At 36.4% G+C, this 22,703-nt stretch overlaps 1 protein-coding gene across 6 annotated transcripts in view; it reads left to right on the forward strand.

The window, feature by feature from the left end:
• SPHKAP (SPHK1 interactor, AKAP domain containing) overlaps positions 1 to 22,703 on the forward strand; it is a 168,826-nt gene that overhangs the window by 10,034 nt on the left and 136,089 nt on the right. For 4 of the 6 annotated variants that reach the window (XM_082689969.1, XM_082689970.1, XM_082689974.1 and 1 more), the window contains exon 2: positions 12,996 to 13,074. The exons of the other annotated variants lie outside the window; for them this stretch is intronic. In XM_082689969.1, coding sequence (XP_082546095.1) covers positions 12,996 to 13,074 — 79 coding nt within the window. The remainder of the gene's footprint in view (positions 1 to 12,995; positions 13,075 to 22,703) is intronic. 6 annotated transcript variants of the gene reach the window in all.

A 22,703-nucleotide genomic window follows, 5' to 3' on the forward strand; every position in this document is an offset into this window, starting at 1 on the left:
TCTAACAGAATTCTTTCTTTGCTTTGGACTTCGAAAGATCCTCATCACTAACATCCAGTGATATGAGGATGGGATTGGAGAAAGGGAGAGATGGAACTCACCTCGACTAGTTGAAGCAGTCAGGAAGCAGGCCCTATGCACCAGATCCAGATAATAATGAATACTGTGGCCTGCAGGTTTCTGCTCCTGAGGACATGGAGTGTGAATGGGAAATCATACTCATCCTGATGTCAATTCACACCTTGCCCATTTTACAGTCCCCCAGAGCTGCTGCTATTTATGCTATAATGGCATACCATAAGCACATTTAACCCATGAAAATTCAATGCTATACGTTTATTTTCCTTTTTTAAAAATATTTCATTCTCCGGCTCTTTCTCATTATTAAAAACATGGTAAGCTTATATTTATTTGTATTTTGATTACATATTATATATTTCTACATAGTACATACACACACAAATAATGTTATAAGACTTTTTTGCAAAAGTCAACATGTCATAATTTATAAATTTCTTAAGGAATTTTTAAAGGTTATTTTAACTGCATAACCTTTTCAAGATAAGGCGATCACATTAGACCTCAAACTCTGCATTAGATGCTTCTAATTCTGCACAGTGATTCTGGTAGCATGTTAACAGAAGAAAAGGAAGACTAGTGACAATTACTGATCGGACACTCACTTCTGACACCTTCAAGATTCTGAGATAGGGTACGACTGAGTTTCTGTCCTCCTTACATGTCATACTAGGGGCAGGTGGCATTGCAGATGGAGGCAAACATACTGGGAGGTAGATACTGAGCACATGTTAACTCTAGTTTCTCCTCATTTCCTAAGAGACTGCTCTCTGGCTAACCAAGCTGATCAGTTCTTTTATTTGATTGAGATTGACAGATGACCCCTAACTTCTTTAACCAACTGTTTAAAAACAACTTCTTAAAACAATTTCTTCCCTAGTAAGAAATTTACCTATAAAATATATTTTTTGAAAGATCAAGTGCTTTCTTTCTGTACTGGAGAGGTGGGAACCTAGCAAACATGAGATATTAGAACTACAAAGAACTTCTGTAAAGGTTATCTTGTTCAATGCCCTTCCTTTACAGATAAATTGAAATCACAAAAAGTTAAATGAATTACTCAAATCATACAAATATTGAGAGACGGGGTGAGTAATAAAACCCTGACCTCCTGATTCTTATACTTCGCATTGCATGGGATTTATTTAAAGTAATCCTAACAATAAGCTCCAAAACACAGAAGCTCTTGGCATTTTCTGGTGCAGCAGAATTTGTCTATCACCCACATCTAAATATCTTCTCTACTTTTCCTCAAGAAATAGAATATCTATAGAACAGCCCATGTCTCCACTTCAGCTGCCAGAAAGCCCAGAAACAAATTCAAAGTTCACTTATAACAACCATGTAGGAGTTTATTACCTGAATATCTGTGCTGTTTTTAACCATGATACTGATCTTTTGCTATAATTTCTCTTTTGTAAATATTTTATTTATTTATTTGAGAGGGAGAGAGAAAGCACAAGCAGGGGGAGCAGTAGAGGGAGAGGGAGAGGCAGGTTTTCCCCTAAGCAGGGAACCCCATGCAGGGCTCCATCCCAGGACCTGGGATCATGACCTGAGCCAAAGGCAGACGCATAGCCATTTGAGCCACCCAGGTGCCCCATGATCTTTTGTTATAATTTCTATTTTCCTTAGCCCTGAGTTTTAACTTATGTTTTACCATTTTACTGTATATATCTTTTCTGTTAGCTGTTACAAATTCCAAGTGCAACAAGATGGAATATCCATTATTAAATGACTCACACAATCAATCATTTTCTTTATAAACAATGCAAAAATTTTCCTTTGTTTTGGAGGAATTAAATTGATCTGTGGCAAATTGGAACTCATATAAAATAATGGTCTATTCATATTTAATTAGACTTTTAGACTTTCTTTAATGATAGCTTGATTGTATCTAAAAAGTTAGAAGCAGTTTCTTTAAAATGATAATCAGATTTTTTTTTTAATTTTTTATTTTTTATAAACATATATTTTTATCCCCAGGGGTACAGGTCTGTGAATCACCAGGTTTACACACTTCACAGCACTCACCAAAGCACATACCCTCCCCAATGTCCATAATCCAACCCCCTTCTCCCAAACCCCCTCCCCCCATGGGGGCTTAGGTGGGTAGGAGAAGAATCAATGAAACAAGATGGGATTGGGAGGGAGACAAGCCATAAGTGACTCTTAATCTCACAAGATAATCAGATTTTTTAAAAAAGATTTTATTTGTTTATTTGATGGAGAGATAGAGAGCACTAGGCAGAGTGGCAGGCGGAGGGAGACAGAGAAGCAGGCTCTCCACTGAGCAGGAAGCCTGATGCAGGGCTCGATCCCAAGACTCTGGGATCATGACGTAAGCTAAAGCCAGCTTCTTAACTGACTGAGCCACCCAGGTGCCCAAAGATTATTAGATTATTAACGTTAAAGTAAAGCCAACTCTTTCGGAACAAACATATAATGAAATAGAACGCTAAAGTTTTGTGAGATATATTTTTAATTATTTATCATATTATACATAAATTTTTAAAAGTATGTGTGTATGTAATGGATATCAATTTGTGTCAAATATTTGTGCCCAAAAGTGCCCTTTTTAGTTTGTAAATTTTACATTGCAGCATACTTCAAGTATTAAAATGTATTAAATAAAAGGAGAGGAATTTTAAAATATTTAATTTTGGTTCCATAGATACTAGGAGAATTGATAATTTTCTGTCTGTATACTTTAGTATTAACATAAGTTAAGCAATACACTTAATTGATTTTTGTCCTAAAAATTTATAATTTTTAACATAATAATAACATAAGAATGCAATAAGTAACTCTTGATAGATTATGCCTATGAGTAGATTTATTCATTCATTTATAGTTTGAGTAGCCAGTACTTCCACTTAATTTATACAGACACATAAAGAATGTATCTCATTTATTTAAACAACAACAACAAATTCAAGTAAAAAATAAAGGACCAGTTGAAGTCAGTTTTGCATTATGAAATCTTGGCCCCTGATGTGCTCATTACTGGCTCATGCACTCAGTATAACCTGAAGATTTTTAATTTCTACTTTTTTTTTTTCTGAATGAATTAACAGTGCTTCAAAATAGCAATTAAAAAGATACATACACTTCACCTCTCTGATTATCAACAGGTCAGTGAGCTGACCTGGCATTCTTTTAAACCATTAGTCTTTTTTTCTTGCAAAGGTGACAAAAAGGTGGTGATTTCATTGCAGCCTTGTTAGGAAATGAGCTATAGTTTCATCATATGAATCACTATTAAAGAAGTATCCAAAAAGGTGATTCAGTATCCACAGAACATGTTATCCAGAGAAACTGTCATCCCAGACTTAATCACACCAGTCCTTGTGGATCATAGTCATTCTTCATAAAGAAAACATATCATGATACAAAATATTAACAATGGCACTTTTCTCAGTTTTTCCACTGGGTCTGAGATATTTTCCATAGGATGGATAAGGGCATATATAAAGAGGGAGGCAGAAAATGTGGAAATCTAATCCAAGTTTTAACCTTGAAGATTGTATGTGACTGGTATGGTTGTTTGGAAGAGGGGGAAAAAAATAGTTGGGAGGACTTACTTGCTTTAGTTGAGAGGAGAAAATGCAACCTAGTGACTTGAATGCCATCTTCATCATGTGAGGATGACAGGAACTCGAAAAAGGGCAAATGAAGTAAATTCACTATAAAGAAGAGTAAATGTCATTAAATAATGAAGACAATTAATGTACTTGACTAGAAATTTATCTGAAAAATCATAAAATTTATAAAAATTAGTTCATTTTACCAATATTTAAAAAATAACAAGAGTTGTATGATAAGACAACAATGGATTAGGTGTTGATTGGGTTGGATGGTCGTAATTTTCCCTTCAAAATTGTCTGTTAACATGGCATTTTGACCATAATATCATAAACAGTGTTAGTACTATATGCAGCAGCCTCATCCATTTTGCCAGTGCTCCGTTTAATTCTTTGATTCTCAAGTCAGTCTCTTGTGAAAATATTTGTCACGTTATCCCACTCATTGATTTTCTCTTCTTCCAATGTTAACTGATCTCACTCTACCAGTTGCTCGTTTGCAGATGGTTTGACATGTGATAAAGAGTTCTCCGATATCATTTTCTTCTCTTTCTGATCCCTGCATCCTTTGCAGGATTTATTTCAATTGATTAGCATTTGATTTAGATAAAAAGTCACAGTCTTTGAACTCATCAACAGAAAACAGACATTGAAGGTGTTGATGCAATGCACAGAGAAAAACACTCAAGTGAGAAGGATCTTCTCTGGAGACTGATTGTTATCTGTCTGTTGGTTTGCTTTCTTACACGATTTTGAAGCTTCAGGGACTGGCTCATGAATAACTAGGACACCTGCTCTTTGGGGGGGATAAGGTCCAATGACTTTCAGTTTACCAGATTTTCTCCAAGGAATGGCACTGCTGAAAACCTTTTCTATTTGTACAAACATTGTCGGCAGATGAGCAAATTATCTAATGAAGTCATGCAGGTACAATTTAATATTTCAATCTTCTGGAATCTTCACTGTAGCTAAGATTACAGAAGTCTTAGTGTTTCTAAAATATCTCATAATTATTAGTCATTTTTAATGGGTAGGTAGTAATTTAGATTAAATGTATGAGAAGGCATCAAGGAAGGTGAATAAATTAAATATACATTTTACCTGGTAATTCTTGAGCCAAATTTACCTATGAGTGCAGAGAACATAGATGTTAATATCTCCAAGGGGAGACCAGGAAAGTCCATGTAAGGGAAGAGGAACTGAGTCTAGGACCCTGGATCCAAACATTTATTACCTTACAAATATGCAAAGGTTTAGAATATGTTGAAAAAGTACACGTCAAAAATATTCATTGTCCCATCAAAGTATCCTTGACCGGAATACAAAAGTCTACTCTTAACCAAATAAATGTATCAAAGCATTTGATTGAGAGGGTTCATATAGTTCTAAGATCATTTGAATGTCCTTGTTGTTGAGAAGATGTACATCCCACAACATTGCACAACTCCTGCTTCTCAGCCCACAGATGCCACTGACAACATTGCCTCTCAGATTCATTCAGAACACTGAACTAAGCTGGAATTACTCCTCTTTAATCTGTATTTTGGACCATTTCTGCCTTCCTCACAGGGATGAAAGTTTTATATTAAAACCCTTACCTGGCAGCTGGAGATAGCACCCAGATCTCCCAGTTTCTATAGGAAGGAAAGAGCCTCACTTCTATAGGCACCTTTGCTCTAAGTTATAAAACTGTCTCCTACCATGAAGATTTGAGAAAGTTTACTTTTCCTTTGCTAATTCCAACTAACACCACAACCACCTCTGCTCTTAAAAACTGTCCTCCTCTTTGTTTGCAGGGAGTTGAATTTAGACTACATTCTCTCCTTTTGCCCTATATAAAGTCTTCCTGACCTGGTTAACTTTGGTATAATTTTTGCTTTGACATCATGTTTAGAAACCTGGACTATATCCAAGTTGGTTAGCAAGACAGTGGTGGGAGAGCTCAGACCTGGGGTTCCCACAATCTAGACTAGAATCCTGATTCCACTGTTTCCACAAGGCAGTTGGTGGACAATTGGTACAATAATTAGGAAGTTGTTCTAATGCGTGATCGACCCTAAACATCAGCACTGGTTAAATTCACTAGATAATTGCTGCCTTTTCCCTGTTGCTTGGTTTTAGTGCAAAGTCATGGATGAAATGAACCTGTGAGTGTGGTGTCCATTCTGCTGTATTATTCCTGACTTTCTGCAAACATATCAGTCATAATTAGCTTCACAGAACTTGGCATGCTGTTTTGCCCCTGGCATTTCCACATCAGTCTTGTGCATTCTGAAGCAGGGGAATACAGCTTAATGAATAGCAACATTATTGAAACTTTGGTTCCTTGTTTTTCTTGGTAACTTTACTTTCAAGAATCATAATTATTCAACTTAAACAGAACAACTACTGAGCTTCTGTGGCCATCCAAATAATCCAAATTGCAGCCGAGGTGTTCATTTTCAAGACTCTCCAAAGAAGGCTTTCCTAGCAATTGTAAAGCAGTCCAACTCTTCCAAATTCCAGGGTCTCTGTGAGCTATCCCTGCCTTTAAGAACATATGCTTCTCTCTTTCTTCCATTGACTTTCCACCAAAATGATGTCTCTTTACTCCTGTATTAATGGGCCAAAGCTATAGAAATATCTGTAAGGAGGCAAATAGACTCCGAATCCCTCTGAAAGTAATTTCTATAAAAAACGAATAAGAAACGGAAATAACAGGTGTTCCCTTGCTAATTATCTGGCTGCTTCATTCTATTCTTATGGAGTCCTGCTCCCTCTGAGCCTGTGAGTGGAGAACCCTGAAATATTCAGATGTATATTTATTCTTTCAGATCATTTGGATATCTCATCTCCATGGTATTCAATACACAACTCTTTGGGAGCATTTAATTTACTTTGGGTACTGTGTAGACAGTGCTTTGTAGTGGAAAAAAATCCCAAGGCATGGAATTGGAAGACCTGGGTGTAAGATGTTCTTTGATGTGCTGTGTGATTTTGGCCAAATTATTTAACTTGAACTTGTGTGTTAATGTTTCTTGACCTAATTCTCATTGCTTGTGTGCAAAGAAAACCAAACAACCTATGTGAAAATATTCAACTTCATCAGAGTAATATTCAAGTATTATTTTCCTTAATCTTTTACATGTTCTACTTTTATATGTTTGTTTGTTTGTTTCTCTCCACCAGTGCAACATAAATGCCATGAAGGCAGGGCTTTGGGTTTTATTCTTGTAGTGTCTTGAACACTTCATACAATGCTTGGTGCTCAGTACCTATTTATTGAAAGAAATTTAAAAAAAAAAGGTGCCTGCAGATTTCTATTTAGTTTTATAATTGCTTAGAAAGGCTTATGTTCCATTCTGCCCTTTCTGCTTGTAAAGTGACTATTAGAACTTAACACATTGTTAAAAAGGAATGTCTTTTTGTTTGAGCATTTCAGGAAAAATTAAATGCTTGTGTGTTTCTCGAACATCTTGCCTAAGAAAGAGAGGCTCAGAGGTAAATCTGAATTGGTGGGTCAAAATGATTGAGATATATAACTGACTATTTATTGACATTAGCCCTAACTCTTGTCATTTTTTTTTTTTTTTTGGAGATGTAAACTTCATTCATCTACAGGGGGAAAGAACTGAGCCCTTTAGGCAATCCTAAGCATACATCAAGAACACTGATATAAGTAAGGTTTCCTTGTGGTTGCTGTTTGTAGGTCTGTCACAGTCAGGATGTAGCTACATTTGAGACATGCACATCAGATTCTCTGAGAAATCAAAACGTAGACACTGTGAAGGTATACATAAAAGATAGTAGTCTTATCTTGAAACCAGTGTTGAAGAGGAAAGAAAAACTCTTCTTCTCTTGGTTGGCATATTTTAGCTTAAATCTTTCAAAAGGAAAGACCTTTCTAAGCAGGATGATCCCCTGTCTAGGACACATTCATTTCACTTTGCTGAGAACCAGTCGAATAAGCTGGATGGTCTGTTGCTTTCTCTCCCTGAGCTATAATTAACGGCAGCTCCTAAACTTTGAGCCTTTGTTTTCCCTCTTTGCCTGTGCCACATAGCTATTTGATTGCCTGTTTGCAACTATAACTTGCCATTAAATATTAAATCACAGGATTTGTCTCAGAAACATGTTTATTGTACTTTGAACACTTTGGAAATAAGAGAGTGAGTGTTTCAAGGCGCCAAACACACATTTCCAAGCCTGGAAATCTCTTTACATAATCTCCCTAGTTGGATTTGCTGACTGCTCTTAGTTCACTTTTCTCAGTGGCATCTAATGAGGCAACAGCCTCAACCTGCTGTGACAATGGTTATATTGTCCTAATAATGATGAAACACGTTCATCTGCTCAGCCTCAGTAAAATTCCTGCTCCGTGTCCCCTAGAAAGGATGAAATGTGATTTCCAAGAACAAGTCAAGGTGTCTTGAATCTTGGCTATTTGGGAATCTATGGAATTATACAATCTGAAATGCATATTTGTATGCATTTTATGGTCTTTTTACTGGGTGACCTTTTAGGTTGCTGTAATTCGTATGTGACATAATACTTGAGGTTTTCATTAATAAGAGTTGCATGTAGATTCTAACTATTTAATCATTTGTGTTCTGATTGCTCTGTTCTCATTTCTAGCTTTAGAAAGCAAATGTCAAATTTTGTCTCAGAGATACGTACCGCAGAATAAGTGACGAGAGTATTCATTGCTGACTTTCCAACAGAGATGCTGATCTTAGCTCTAGGCCTCGATTTCACCTCCCAAAAGCAGAAGGATTGGGCAAAGTTAGCTTTAAAGATGAAATAAGAAAAACATATCCTTTAAACTTCAATAATTGAGATTAATCTAGATGAAAAAATACTATTGGGACTGTTCAATGATGCCTCATGGTATCTGATAGAGTCACTTGGAATCAGGAATATGATTTACACAAAAAAGGAAGAATGTTGCTATACCATTAAAAAATGCTTTTTTAGGTGGGTAACCTTATAAATGGATAGTTGGCTTAAAAATAATTTATCTAAATTTGTGCAAAGATATAGTTTACCAGTAATATCAATTATTCCAGTTTCTTATTTTTTTAGTTGCATGAACCCCTGAGAAAAGAGTAGATGTTTGGATTCTTTCCTTGATGTCTGCATCTCATTCTAAAACCTGATCATTTTTAAATTGCTTTTTTAAAAAAATTAAACTAGAGTACAGTGATAGAAAAATTGATCATTCTACCTGTCACTCTAACATATTGGATTGTGCTACTCAACTTCCATTAGGGTAAAAAATGTGTTGCGGAGAAAGCAATTTAGATCTGGTAAGGAGATAGCATGCATCCTATCTGAATTCTGTATGTGAGTCACTTACTTAGGCTTTTTCTACAAAATGAAATCTATACACACAATGACAACATATTGTTATAATGAATTTATAACACAAAAATATAATATTTAATGATTATCAGTAAATTCAGTTATTGTGTTTTCTGTGCCTTGGTATTTTGATATATTGTGTAGAGGTAAACTTGCTTTAAAGTATGCCTGCTTTCCTAGAAAAAGATTGTGTGCTATATTTATCTATATATGAAGACCATATTTTTCAAACTTTCCAAACTTTTCAGCACTTAACCTGCCAAATATGTGTTTTTGAAGTACAGTTCTGTAAATAATTTGAAATCAGGTCCATCCTGAAAAATGTAAATCACATCAGCTGTATATTAATCTTTATAAAAGATGAAGATGGCTTTATTTAACTTCTAAGGGGTGATATATAATAAACATTATTGCCATCATTGTTTCTGCTTTTGCTATAGTGTCCTGCTCTTGCATGAAATGTCTGAGTGACTAAATATAACTTTAGGTCACTTAATTATCTACTCCCTTCTCCATCCCACTGCTTCTCATTCTTCATGAAAAGCTTTTCAGGAAATGGGTTGTTTTTAACCTGCATTTTTCTCTTCCTTAAAACCTGTTGGTTCTATTTTCCTCTCTCTGTGTCCTTCCCCACACAATCAGATAAATCTGAAATACCTATGAGTTCTAATTCCAGGAATATAACAAAGTTATTCACCAGTCCTCTTGCTGAAAATGACTGAATTTTAGTATATTTAAAATTTACTAATAGAATTTATAGGTTGATATCATCATAAGATTTTATTAGCTAAATATCACCAGGCCATCAAAGAAAAACGAAATGTTAAAAGTAGCTAGAAAAAAAGATACATTACCTTTAAAAGCTAACAATTAGATTGAGAGCTTGTATCAAAAAAAGCAACAATGGGAACCAAAGATAATGAGGTGATTTCTTCACAATATGAGGGAAAGGGTTGCCAGTTTAGAAATCTATGCTTTGTGAAAATATCCTGCAAGAATAAATAAAGATATTTTCTCACAGGCAAAAACTGGGAGCGTTACTAAGTAAAATTATAAAGGATTTTGTACATATCAGTAATTACATTAAAAGTAAATGGACTAGATGCTCCAGAGAAAATGCAAAGATTATCATTTGGATTTTGCAAAATCAAAGAAAGTAAGACATATTTAAAACATAAAATACTAAAAGAATGGAAAAAATACACAATTAAGTAGCTAATCCAAGAAAATTGATGTTGCTTTATCAGACAAAATAACCTTTAAAACTAAAGAGCATTGCTGGAAGTTGACTATGTCACTGCATGATGAAAAGGGTTGAATAATCAGTAAGGCATACCTGCATTTTAAATGTGTATTCATATAACAAAGTATCCTTAAAATTAAAATAAAAAATGGACAGAAATACAAAATAATTTATCCAAAAAATGTCAGTATGTACTTAGAAGATCTATCATAATCAACTTAACTTAATTTACATACCTAGACTATGATAACCCAAACCTGCAGATGACATATAACATTTACAGAAATTGGCCACATACCTGGATTACAAAGCAATTTGTCATACCAAAGATCAGTGTTAGCCACATCATGGTATCTGAGTAAAATGCGATTCTATTACAAGTCAGTAATGAAAAGATAGATTGAAATTTTCCATATAAATGGAAATAAAATCAATAAAATTATAATGAAAATTAGAAAGTCTTTGAATTGAAGGTTAATAAATATACCACATTTCAATGCAGGTAAAGCCATCATAAGAGAAAAATTCATGTCCTTAAAGACATACATTAAAAAAAAGTGAAAGCCTAAAGATGATAGTAAATATTGATCTCTTGAGATTTTAAAAAGGAACAACAAAATAACCTCAAAGAAAGTAAATAATAATGAGATCTGAAATTATATGATCGAAAATAAACATAGATTCTAAATCAAAGATGTTTCTTTGAAAAGGCAAAAACCCCCGACCCATTTAATTTAAAAAGGGGATAGGTGAAGCACAAAACCACGATTTTAGGAGTGACAAAAAAACAAATGAACAACAACAGAAAAAACCCTACAGATACTATAGGCAAAATTATAGTAATAGTATAAAGCATCATGTCAATACACACACACACACACACACACACACACACATACATACAACTAGGATTAAAATGGCAATTTTAAATAAAAACAGAACCTACCAAAGTAACTGAAGAAGAAATAGGAACCATGATAAACATTAGAAATACTGATTTTAGTTAAAACCCTGCCAACAGAGAGCTCCATTCCCAGACAGCCTCACCAGACTAGTTAATTCCTGTACCACCTGAGCTCTTCCAGCAAATAGAAGAGAAATACCCTAAATCTCTTTTATGAAACTGGCATAACCTTGATACCAATCTGACAAGGGAAGAAAGGAAATACAGTCAATCTTATTCATGATCACAGAGGGAAAAAGAGTTTCCAACCAAATTTCTAGCAAGCTAGGTCCCACAACATATAAAAAGGATAATACATTTGTAATCAAATTGAGTTGATCTCTGGATTTAATATTACCAATCAATTATAATTCATCAAATTAACAATCTAAAGGAAGAGAGTGATATGGTTATATCAATTATTGTAAAAAGACTTTTGATAAAATGCAACATTTTTTTATGATTGATAGGATAAAAAGACTAGGAAAATATAAAAAAGACAAGAACTTCCTTAATAAAGAACTACAGGAAGTATAATACATATTGGAGTAACTTTAAGGGATTTTGCATTACTCTATTCAACATTTCACTGAAGACCCTAGCCAATACAGAAAAACAATAATGAGAGATCAAAAGAAAAAATTGTGACAAAGAAGAAACCAAAATTCTCAGCATTTGCAGTTTATTTGCTTTTGTGCACAGAAAACACAAAATAGCTGAAGATTAATTATTAGAATTAATAAATTATTTTAGCATGCTTGCTGAATATAAATCAAAGTACACACATAAGGTACATTTTTTTTCATATGGCCTACAAGCAAAAAGTGAAATTTAAAAAGGAAATCTTTATGTTATCAATAAATTGGATTTTTTTTTTTTAGGACTAAGTCTAAAGAAAGCAGACAAAAACCTTTCAGAGGAAACTATAACCTTTAGTGAATGGCATAGATTGGAGGTCTTATATGACCACATATGGTGCTACCCATGCCCCCACATCAGGTATCTCCTGTTTTTATAGCTCTGATATCTTACTGCCTTAGTCTTTTCTGGCATCTTTATCCACACAATAAATTTCTTAAATTCTTTTCATTTACTGCTAACTACCAGCCATGGAGTTGCAAAGATAATTTCACTGTCTCCTTATACATCTGTTATATATCTGATGCTCTTATAAATCTGATGTATAAGATATAGATATATTATTGTTTTTTCATAGTTATAGTGATTTTCTAGCTTTTGAGATTTGAGGTATTAACATACTAACTTGATTTGGAAAAAAAAAAGGACTAGAGCATACCTACAGGTAAGCATTGTATAGAAACTTGATTACAAGGCATTCAAATTTCCATAAAAATCATTTGCCCTACTTTTCTCTTACTATTAAGCTTAATATTTAAATATTAAACTTCAGAAGCACAAAATGCTCCTGACCTACAGATACCCAAAAACTAAGTTAAGAGGCTCTGAAATTCTTATCTACAAGATGTGGGTTACTTTTTGATACATCAAAGGCGTGAAGGCCAGTCACACATCCAGCACATTACTCAAAACAGAGGCTATCTGAAAATATGTGTGCAATCTTTGAACCCTTTTCTGAGGATTTTTCGTTTTGTTTTGAATTATTAACCACCTCCTCATCTAGCTACTTTTGTTCTTTTTAAGTGTACCTTCTTGAGTGTACCTTTCTCCTTGAATGACACTAAAACTTCTATTTCTTTTTTTTCCCCACCCTGTTCCTCTCCTGCCTCTTCTCCAAATCTGCTGGTGTTTGTAACTTCTTTATTATGGGTGTGGTCCTCTCCATCAGCTATGTGGGTAGTTGAACCAAACTCACCTACCAGCCTCTCTGCTGCCTTGTCCACCAGGAGACACTCCCAGGAATCCAGGTTGGTTGTGGGGGTGTGGGGTCCAGGGCATGTATGCAGCCAAGTCATAACCATGGCCTCCTCCTTCATTCCAGCATCCCATGGGTCCCCTGGGCTCCCAGCTCGCAGGTTTGACCCTGATTGCAGCCTTTCTGGTTTGCAACACTATTTCTGCCAAACTCCAAACTGCAGTGCATGTTGTCTCTTTCTTACCATCAAATTTTACCCTTTCTATGTCCCATCCTTTTGGAGTCCTGCTCCCTCTTTCCATTTAAATGACTCTAAGGCATTTGTAGTGACTCTAGCATCCACATTTGCTAGGTGGCAGAAATTTTTGATTAGGCTGGAGCTTTCCTCATCCTTGAAATCACAAAAAGAGATTGTTTTTCTATTCCATTTTCATGGAGGCTTGGAGCTGGCAATGTGTTTGGCTGAAGCGCCCATTCCTTTTAGGACTGGTTATCCAAGCTGGTGCAACAGCCAGAGACATCCCCTTGGGCGTACCCTCACCTCTTGTCTGCAGTTTTCTTCTCTAGGCCCAAAGGTCCCCATAAAATGGGAGCATCGGAAAGAAAAACAGTTCTTGAGGAAGTTAGAATGTGACCAAAGCAAGTCGTACTATGTGAAGACTGCTGGGCACCTGAGAGAGAGCATAGGCCAAGATTCATCTAGGTTTGCATCCCAAATTGTGCCACGTAATTAACTGTGTAACTCTGAGAAAATTCTAAACCTATGAATCTTAGTCGTATGGAGATAATAGGCTAACAGCCCCTCCCACTATCCTGATGCTGTGAGGCTATGAAGTGACAAAGGTAAAAGGTCCTGTCATAATGACAGGGGTAGAGTGAATGTCAGTCAAGTGGATCTGCTACTATTGGCTGAGATTTTCTCCCTTCAACAGCAGCAAATCATGAAAAGTAACCAGTATTGGGGCACCTGGGTGGATCAGTTTTTAAGCATCTTGCCTTAAGCTTGGGTCATGATCCCAGGGTCCTGGGATCAAGCCCCGCATCGGGCTCCCTGCTGGGAGCCTGCTTCTCCCTCTCCTGCTCCCCCTGCTTGTGTTGTTTCCTCTCTCACTGTGTCTCTCTCTCTCTGTTAAATAAATAAATAAAATCTTAAAAAAAAAAAAAAAAGAAAGAAAGAAAGAATAGAAAAGAAAAGAAAAGAAAAGAAAAGTAACCAGTATTGTTCTCATTTGACAGATGAGGAAACTGAGGCTCAGGGAGATGAAGGAACTTTCCTAAGCTCAAATTAGTAAGAGTGACATTTGGGACCCAAACTTAGGTCTTCTGACTTCCACCACACAGTCATATTTTCACTGTATCACATGGCATAAGAAGTTTTTCAGTTTGGGCATATTTATATTAATTGCTTGTCTTCTCATCTGGCTTATTTGTTTAACGTGTGGGTGTTGTCACATCTCTTCATTTATTGTGGTGGTTTCAAATACTGCAATTATAATTTACATGAGTTTCATCTTGACAAAAACCATGATATTGCCCTTATGGTTTATATGGATTATTTCTAGCTATCTGATAGTTTCATTAACATTTGTATTTCAGGACTGTAGACCATCAGAGACAAAAGCATGAAGTGAGAACTGAGAGCCTGTCTTTAGTTTTTTCTGACAAAGACAAATTGCTAAGATTTTAAGTGGTGCCGTTTATTGGCCCTACCATATTTACTGAGCACTGACTAATTGTAGGTATTGTGCTAAGCACATTCTGAGGTTCAGTAGTGAATTAGATGTTCTTTCTCACCTCAAGAGCTAAATAACAAATTTGGAAAGAAACTAGCAATTTTAATTGAACCTGAACTAGACTGTAGAACTCCTGTTCATTTGATATAAAAATACAGATGCACCTTATAATGGAAATTGATATATATTAATTTGATGGGTGAAGATTTGTTTCCCAAATTGTGATTTCCACAGATGTCGTGCACCAACAACGAACCAAACAAAGACCAACAAAGAACCCTGCCTTTGTGCAGTGTATTGCCTGTGTAGTGTGTGGAGATTCATAGCAAATAATAAACAGTAGAGAAATACCTTCTGCTCTGTGGAATGTTAGAGGATGATACTGATACTAGGAAGAGCAGAACAGGATAGGAAAGATTAGAAGCCAGGGACAGGGAGGTCTGGTGGCAGTTGTAAACAGGATAGTTAGGGGAAGCCACATCCAAAAGAGGCCTCGGAGAAAGACCTGAGAGAGATGAGGAAAGGAAGCGTACAGGTCTCTGGGCAAAGAGCATTCCAAGCTAGGGAAGGCACTCGGACAGCAAAGGCAGTAGAGCATGAAGGACATGAGGTCTCAGAGGTGACAGGGACATCAGGCACTAGGGCCTTACAGCCCACGGCAATGACTTACGGCTTTCTTGGAAATAAACTACAGTAATATTGCAAAGTTTTGAGCACAGAAATGACCTAGAATAACATTTTGTGTTCACATGTGTTCATTTAACAGAGCCACATTTTCCTGTACCTTTTTCTTGGGGGGATGGCCGCGGGGGAAGAAGAGACATTATCGTAATGTCTGCATACTAAATTCAGCACTGTATCTGTTGGTGAACATATTGTTTGTTTTCAGCTTTTTCTATTAGTAATACTGAGTTGAATATCTCAGGACATACTTCATCTTGCTCTCCGTGCCCTAGAACAGATTCCCGTAAAGGGCATTTCTGGGTGACAGGTGTGCATGAATTTAAAAAAAAAAAAAAAAGAAAGAAAGAAACTTGAAAAGCATGTGCAGATTATTTTCCTTAGCAGTCATTTCAATTTACATATTCCCAGAAGCAACATGCATTATATCACACATTGTTTTTTTTTTTTTTCCAAAGATATTATTTTCTTAAGAGAGAGCACACAGGGGGAGGGGTTGAGGGACAGAGGGAGAGGGAGAAACAGACTCCCCACTGAGCGGGGAGCCTGACCTGTGGCTCACTGCAGGGCTCCATCCCAGGACCCCAAGATCATGACTTGAGCTGAAAGCATATACTTAAGTGACTGCACCACCCAGACACCCCTTCATATAATTGAATTTAAATATAAATGTCGGGGGTAGCCTGGGTGGCACAGTGGGTTAAGCATCCACCTTTGGCTCAGGTCATGATCCCAGGGTCCTGGGATTGAGCTATGCATTCGGCTCCTTGCTCAGCAGAAAGCTTGCTTCTCCCTCTCCATCTGCCCTTCCCCTGCTCATGCTCTCTCTCTTGCTCTCTCTCATTCTCTCAAATAAATAAAGTCTTAAGATATATATATATATATGCAGCATGCATGGTTCAAATCTGGATCCTACCCCCCTAGTAACAGTTCTTTAATTCAGATCCATGATGTGATGTTTGTGATAACTGAAGCAGGGTTCCATGGAAGCCTAATTTCCAGTATCTCCAGAAGAAAGGGTATCCCAAGCAAATGAAGAGGGCAGGCAGAAACACAGAGGGAAAATATAAAATGCCTTAGAAAATTACTCCTATGTATTTATTATGGTAATCTTATTATTTTTTTTTTTCAACTAAAGTGGCATTTTGGCAATACAGCTACTTTTCCCTAGAAACACTTTCAATCAAATTTTCAATAATATCAGATGAGTCTTTTGTGAGCTTTGTGAATTTGCTTCGATTTTCTGGATATTTTCCCATGCTGATAAATATGAAAGTTGATAAATATAGAAACTATGTCTGAATGGGTCACATCTTTGTACAGAATTCAATGAATTCTGTGTTTTCTTGGATTTTAAAAAAGTTAATTATTTCTTCATTTTATAATCTTGTGATGATAGTCAAGAGCCAGCGTAAGTATGAAAATCTTTATATATTTTCAAAACCCACGTCTGAGAACAGGAAAGAGAAATGTCACTGTAAGAAGTATTTATGCATTTATTCAAAAGGATTGTATATGTTTAATTTAATATAAAAAATTTACTGAGGGGTGCCTGGATGGCACAGTTGGTTAGGTCTCCAACTCTTAGTTTCAGCTCAGCTTGTGATCTCAGGGTCGTGAGATTGAGCCCTGCATTGGGTTCCATGTTGAGCAGGGAGTCTGCTTCAGACTCTTTCCCTCTCCCTCTGCCCCTCCCTGTTGAGCCTTCTAAAATAATAAATAAATCTTTTTTTAGAAGTGCCAGAACTCCAATAGGGAAATTATTATGAATAAATTAGTTTATAGGGGTTAATGCAGTATCATTTCTCAATTTATTTTTTTTAAGATTTTATTAGTTATTTGACAGAGACAGAGATCACAAGGAGGCAGAGAGGCAGGCAGAGAGAGAGAGAGAGAGGAAGGGAAGCAGGCTCCCTGCTGAGAGCAGAGCAGAGAGCAGAGAGTAGGGCTCGATCCCAGGACCCTGGGATCATGACCTAAGCCGAAGGCAGAGGCTTTAGCCCACTGAGCCACCCAGGCACCCCTCATTTCTCAATTTAATATAACCCTATGCCAACATCACATTACTGGTTTACAAGAATAACCCTATTTAACCACCAGAACAGTTCTGTGACAAAGCTTCTATTATAATCTGCATTTTACAGATGAGGAAACAAGGCTTAGAGAGGTTTCAGTAATGTGTCCTTTTCTTTTATTCAGAGAGGGAGGAGGTATGTGGGAGGGCCAAAGAAACTCTTAAATAGACTTCAGGCCCAGAGAGGAGCCTGATGCAAGGCTCAATGTCACAATCCTGGGGTCATGATCTGAGCTGAAATCAAGAGTCAGACACTCAGCTGCCAGCCATCCAGGAGCCCCTCCAGCTCCATCCAGGGAGTAAGTGGTAGAGTGGAAACATGAATTTGGGTTTCTCAAATGCCAAAGCATTGGGCTGTGGCTGCACTAGAACTCATTTGTATGTCCTGATCATAGAAGCAAAGGATTAGATGGAATATGAGAGATCTTAGTGTGGAAGAACATGGTAGAGTGCTAAGCGAAGCAGGTGAAATCTTAGGTCAGTTATTTACAAGTAATATAACCTTGGATCTACTATGTCAACCTCTAATTCTTTACTTCTAAAGATGCTTGCTAAAATATTTCTTAGCAAAAGAATTTCTTAGAGTTCTAAGCACCACTATACATTAAATGATAATAATTATTGTTAAAGGTAATATAGAGAAGGTAAAATAGAGAAGATTTTATAAAAACACTTGGCCAGGTGGTTTGGTGGAAGAACAGAAATCCTTAGGTGCTGAGGTGGTTCCTGTAACATACATTCTGAATGTATCTGAAAAGTCTAGATATAGTAGAATACAGTGACATATACTGTTATGCTGAAAATAAAAAAAAAAAAAAAAAAAAAAAAAGAATACAGTGACATACATAAAGTGTTTTGATGATGGAAACAATAGACACTTAACACTTTTTTTTTTCCCCAGAAATAGCTCTTAGGGATAAATACTTCAGTAGGAAGTATCTACTAATCTTCATGGATAAATACATATTCATCCAACACTAAATTAGCAATGGTGATGTGTGTGATGTGTACTTTTTGCCTTACATTAAAATAGTCTTTTTGCAAACACAATTTGCATGATATTTGCCTTGCAAAATTTCCTTATAGCCCTCATTATCAAAAAGGGAAAAAGAAGCTAAGTAAGCCATCATACAATTTTGCTTGATCCTCTTTTCTGAACAAAAATATATAATTTTAAAATGATTTCTTGGGGTCTTGGTGGAGCTTGAGATTGTGAAACAGCTTTTTAAGGTCCAAAGCTAATAAACCCCATATTAATGATTAGATTCATGAGGACATTACTTGCTGTCACCTCTTCTTAGAGATAATATGTGGACTTGCAAAGCATAACATCTGACACACATATATTAATTTTCTATTTTATATATGTATTACCCATCTATATCTGTAGCTATATTTCTATTTCCCTATTATCTATATATATATTACATAATATATATAGATATAATCTTCAGTAACACTGAATTCAACAGTATTTTTTTTTTTTAAGATTTTATTTATTTATTTGACAGAGAGAGATCACAAGTAGGCAGAGAGAAAGGGTGGGGTAGGGGGAAGCAGGCTCCCCACTGAGCAGAGAACTCAATGCAGGGCTCGATCCCAGGACCCTGAGATCATGACTTGAGCTGAAGGCAGAGGCTTAACCTATTTAGCCACCCAGGTGCCCCTGCCATTTCTTATAGAAAGAAGTTGTTTGTCTTTTCTATTGTAATCTACTTATTTTGCACTGTATCTACATATGTCTTTTCTATTGTAATCTACTTATTTTGCACTGTATCTAGATATGATGAGATTTAGGTTTCACTGGATATATCTGACAGATTTTAGAGTTGTCAGAATAAAAAGTCTCTATTGAGTAATTTTCTATTTAATTTCTCAGGATAAAAGACTTCAGCCTAACTAGTATTAAAATAGAGAAATCACTAACCATTAGTATGCAAATTGTATCCCAAATGTATTAACTATGCTATAGTCATGTGTCTTTTTTGTTTATTTTTATTTAAAAGATTTTATTTATTTATTTGAGAGAGAGAATGTGTGCACAGGTTTGCCTGTGGGAGAAAGAGAGAGAGAGAGGGAGAGTGAGCACAGCAGGGGGAAAAGCAGACTCCCTATTGAGCAGGCATTCCCAACACTGGGCTTGATCTCAGGACTCTGGGATCATGACCTGAGTCAAAAGCAGACACTTAATCAACTGAGCCACCCAGGCATCCCTGTTTATTTTATTTATTTATTTTTTTAATAATCAAAATTAAGTTAGAGTATATCTAATTTTTTTTAAAATTTTTTAATTTTTTATAAACATATATTTTTATCCCCAGGGGTACAGGTCTGTGAATCACCAGGTTTACACACTTCACAGCACTCACCAAAGCACATACCCTCCCCAATGTCCATAATCCCAACCCCTTCTCCCCAAACCCCTCCCCCCAGCAACCCTCAGTTTGTTTTGCGAGATTAAGAGTCACTTATGGTTTGTCTCACTCCCAATCCCATCTTGTTTCATTTATTCACCTACCCACTTAAGCCTCCATGTTGCATCACCACTTCCTCAAATCTGAAGCCACTATTTTTGCTAAGAAGAAGCTACTTGTTGTATTATTAATAATGAATGACCTGTTTATATTCTGCTTATTATCATTTGCTAGTACCCAGACTTAGGTCTTCAACTACAGTTTCACTGATTTAAAGGCAAAAATGATAGTGAAATGTATCAACTATCTTTTCTTACAAAGAAATATTCTTCATTCTTAATCTATCATAGTTTTTTGTTACATTGTGAAATGTCCTTTATTTGAAGAATTATGGTGAAAGCAGAGGTAGGGATTTATTTTTACAGTTCTTATTGGGAATACAAGGGTGGTTGCTTCAGAATCTTACTGCTGTTTTTATTGTTATTTCACTGGTCCAGGAGATGGGAAAATATGAAATTCACCATTCTATAGTTATTAAGTTGCCTTTTTTTTTTTTTTAAATTTTATTTATTTATTTATTTATTTGACAGAGATCACAAGTAGGCAGAGAGGCAGGCAGAAAGAGAGGAAGGGAAGCAGGCTCCCTGCTGAGCAGAGAACCCAATTGGGGGTTAGATCCCAGGACCCTGGGATCATGACCTGAGCTGAAGGCAGAGGCTATAACCACTGAAGCCACCAAGGTGTCCACTAAGTTGCCTTTAAATATTGAAACAGGACATTCAACAGTATTTCCAAGTATTTTCAAAATTTGGATAGTTCTTCCCTCTGAAAAGCTTACTGAAGTCTTACAAAATTAATGAGGGCCATTTAGGTCTGCCGCTAATGAACTGGGGACATATTTAATTTGTATGGGTGGCATGATAAGAAAATCATGCTCTGAAATCTCCAACATAGAAAAGAAAAATACGAGTATAGAAGAAAAAGAAAGAAAGGAAGGAAGGAAGGAAGGAAGGAAGGAAGGAAATGAAAGAAGAAGGAAAGAAAGAAGGGACTTCATACCTAGGAGATAAAACCAGAGAACTAGCAGAAGAATATAAGAGCACACATTGTAAACAAAAACTTTTGCACCAAGCCCTTGCTAAAAATGCAAGGTAGAGTTTATTTGAGTTACTGCAGTAGGGGAGAAAGACATCAGTATAGAATATTGAGCCCAGCTCCACATACAACAGGGACAAATGGGGACTTACAGCCAATAGGCAGAGTGAGGGGGTCAGTGTACTAACTGGAAATACTGAGAGTAGGGAGATTCTTGCCGAAATGGCCTAATAAGTATTCTTGCTAAAGGTCAACCAAAGATGTAGCTATCAAGGCATGAGGACAGATGTCAGGGGTGGAGAGATTCTTGCTTGACTAACTTAGCAGGATTCCTTGCTGAAAACTAGGCTCAGTAGGTCAAGGAGAGGGCTGCAGTTCAAGGTCAAGATCTAATTGAAAGGACAGTTGGAGGAGCCTGACTAAAGTCTGGTCAAGGAGAGAGCCTTTGTTAACAGACTGGTCAGAAGGTGAAGGTAATGGTCATTGATTTGTTAGTTGCATGTATCACCCAGTGCTCATCACATAATGTGACTTCCTTAATGTCTGTTATTGAACCCCCCAAAACTAATGATGTACTATATCTTGGCTAATTGAACTTAAAGAAAAAGGAAAAATGATTTTTTTTAAAAAAAGGAAGATGAAAGCAAGAGAAACAAACATCATGTGATTTAAAAAACAAATCGGTTTTTGAAAGATTGACCTAAACCTCTGAGCTTCGAGTAAAAAGTTAATCTGTTTGGGTGAGAGTAAAATAAGGACATCCACTTGAGCACACTTTCACCCCGAACCACGTGAAATTGTGTTTTAAAGTCTTCTAAATTCTTAGTTGGTATGCCATTAAATTGAATTTCATGAGACCATCTCAATTCCTTTTCAAAGATCTCTTCTGATAGATGTAAGCCTTTATTTTTCTTCCAGTATGGAGACGAAAGGATTTAGTGTAAAGCTCACGAGTAAATATCCTTAATACGAGAGAGATAATCAAAGGAATGGAAATTGCTACATTTTACTGCAAACATTCTGTAAGTGGGCAGGAAATAAGAACAAATCTTACCTTTAAGAATCTGCTAAATTTACTTTAACTTTACACTCTGTTTACTTGAAATTTGAGCGATAATAGCAGCAGGATCCCTTTTCATTAGAACTATCCTGGGAAACTCTTTAAATGATCTCCTCAGATGTGGCTTATCTCACCATCTGTCACCACTGCAGAAAATTAAGCATTGAATTCAAACACACTTTTCTGCCTGATCTGTTAATGTCCACCAGGATGCTCAGAAAGAGAAGAACAAACAACATGAATAAGTACTAATTCTGCATCCACCCTGCCTGGTGCTGTTCTCCATCCTCCTAACAGGTCTCTGTTCTTTCAGTATTGACAGCCTAAAGGGTAAATAAACAAATATTAAAAAATTATATGCCATTTGACAAGTGTTGTAACAGGACATGGTACAGGGTGCTGTTGGAACACACGAGAAGAGTGCCTGTCCCATTTCTTGGGTTAGGGTAAGGTTGGGAATAGGAAGAGTGGTAAGAGTGTGAGTGTGTTTGTGTTTGTGTGAGGCACTGGTGAAACGTTGGAGAGAAATAGTGGCCTTCTCGGCGAGGAGGGAGGTGCAAGAGGTGATTTGTAAATGGAAAAGGTAGAGTAGGCATTATTCAGGAGGAAGGAGGGGGCCTGGGA

The sequence above is a fragment of the Mustela nivalis genome (genome assembly GCF_964662115.1).
Source record: "Mustela nivalis genome assembly, chromosome: 11".
NCBI lineage: Eukaryota > Metazoa > Chordata > Mammalia > Carnivora > Mustelidae > Mustela > Mustela nivalis.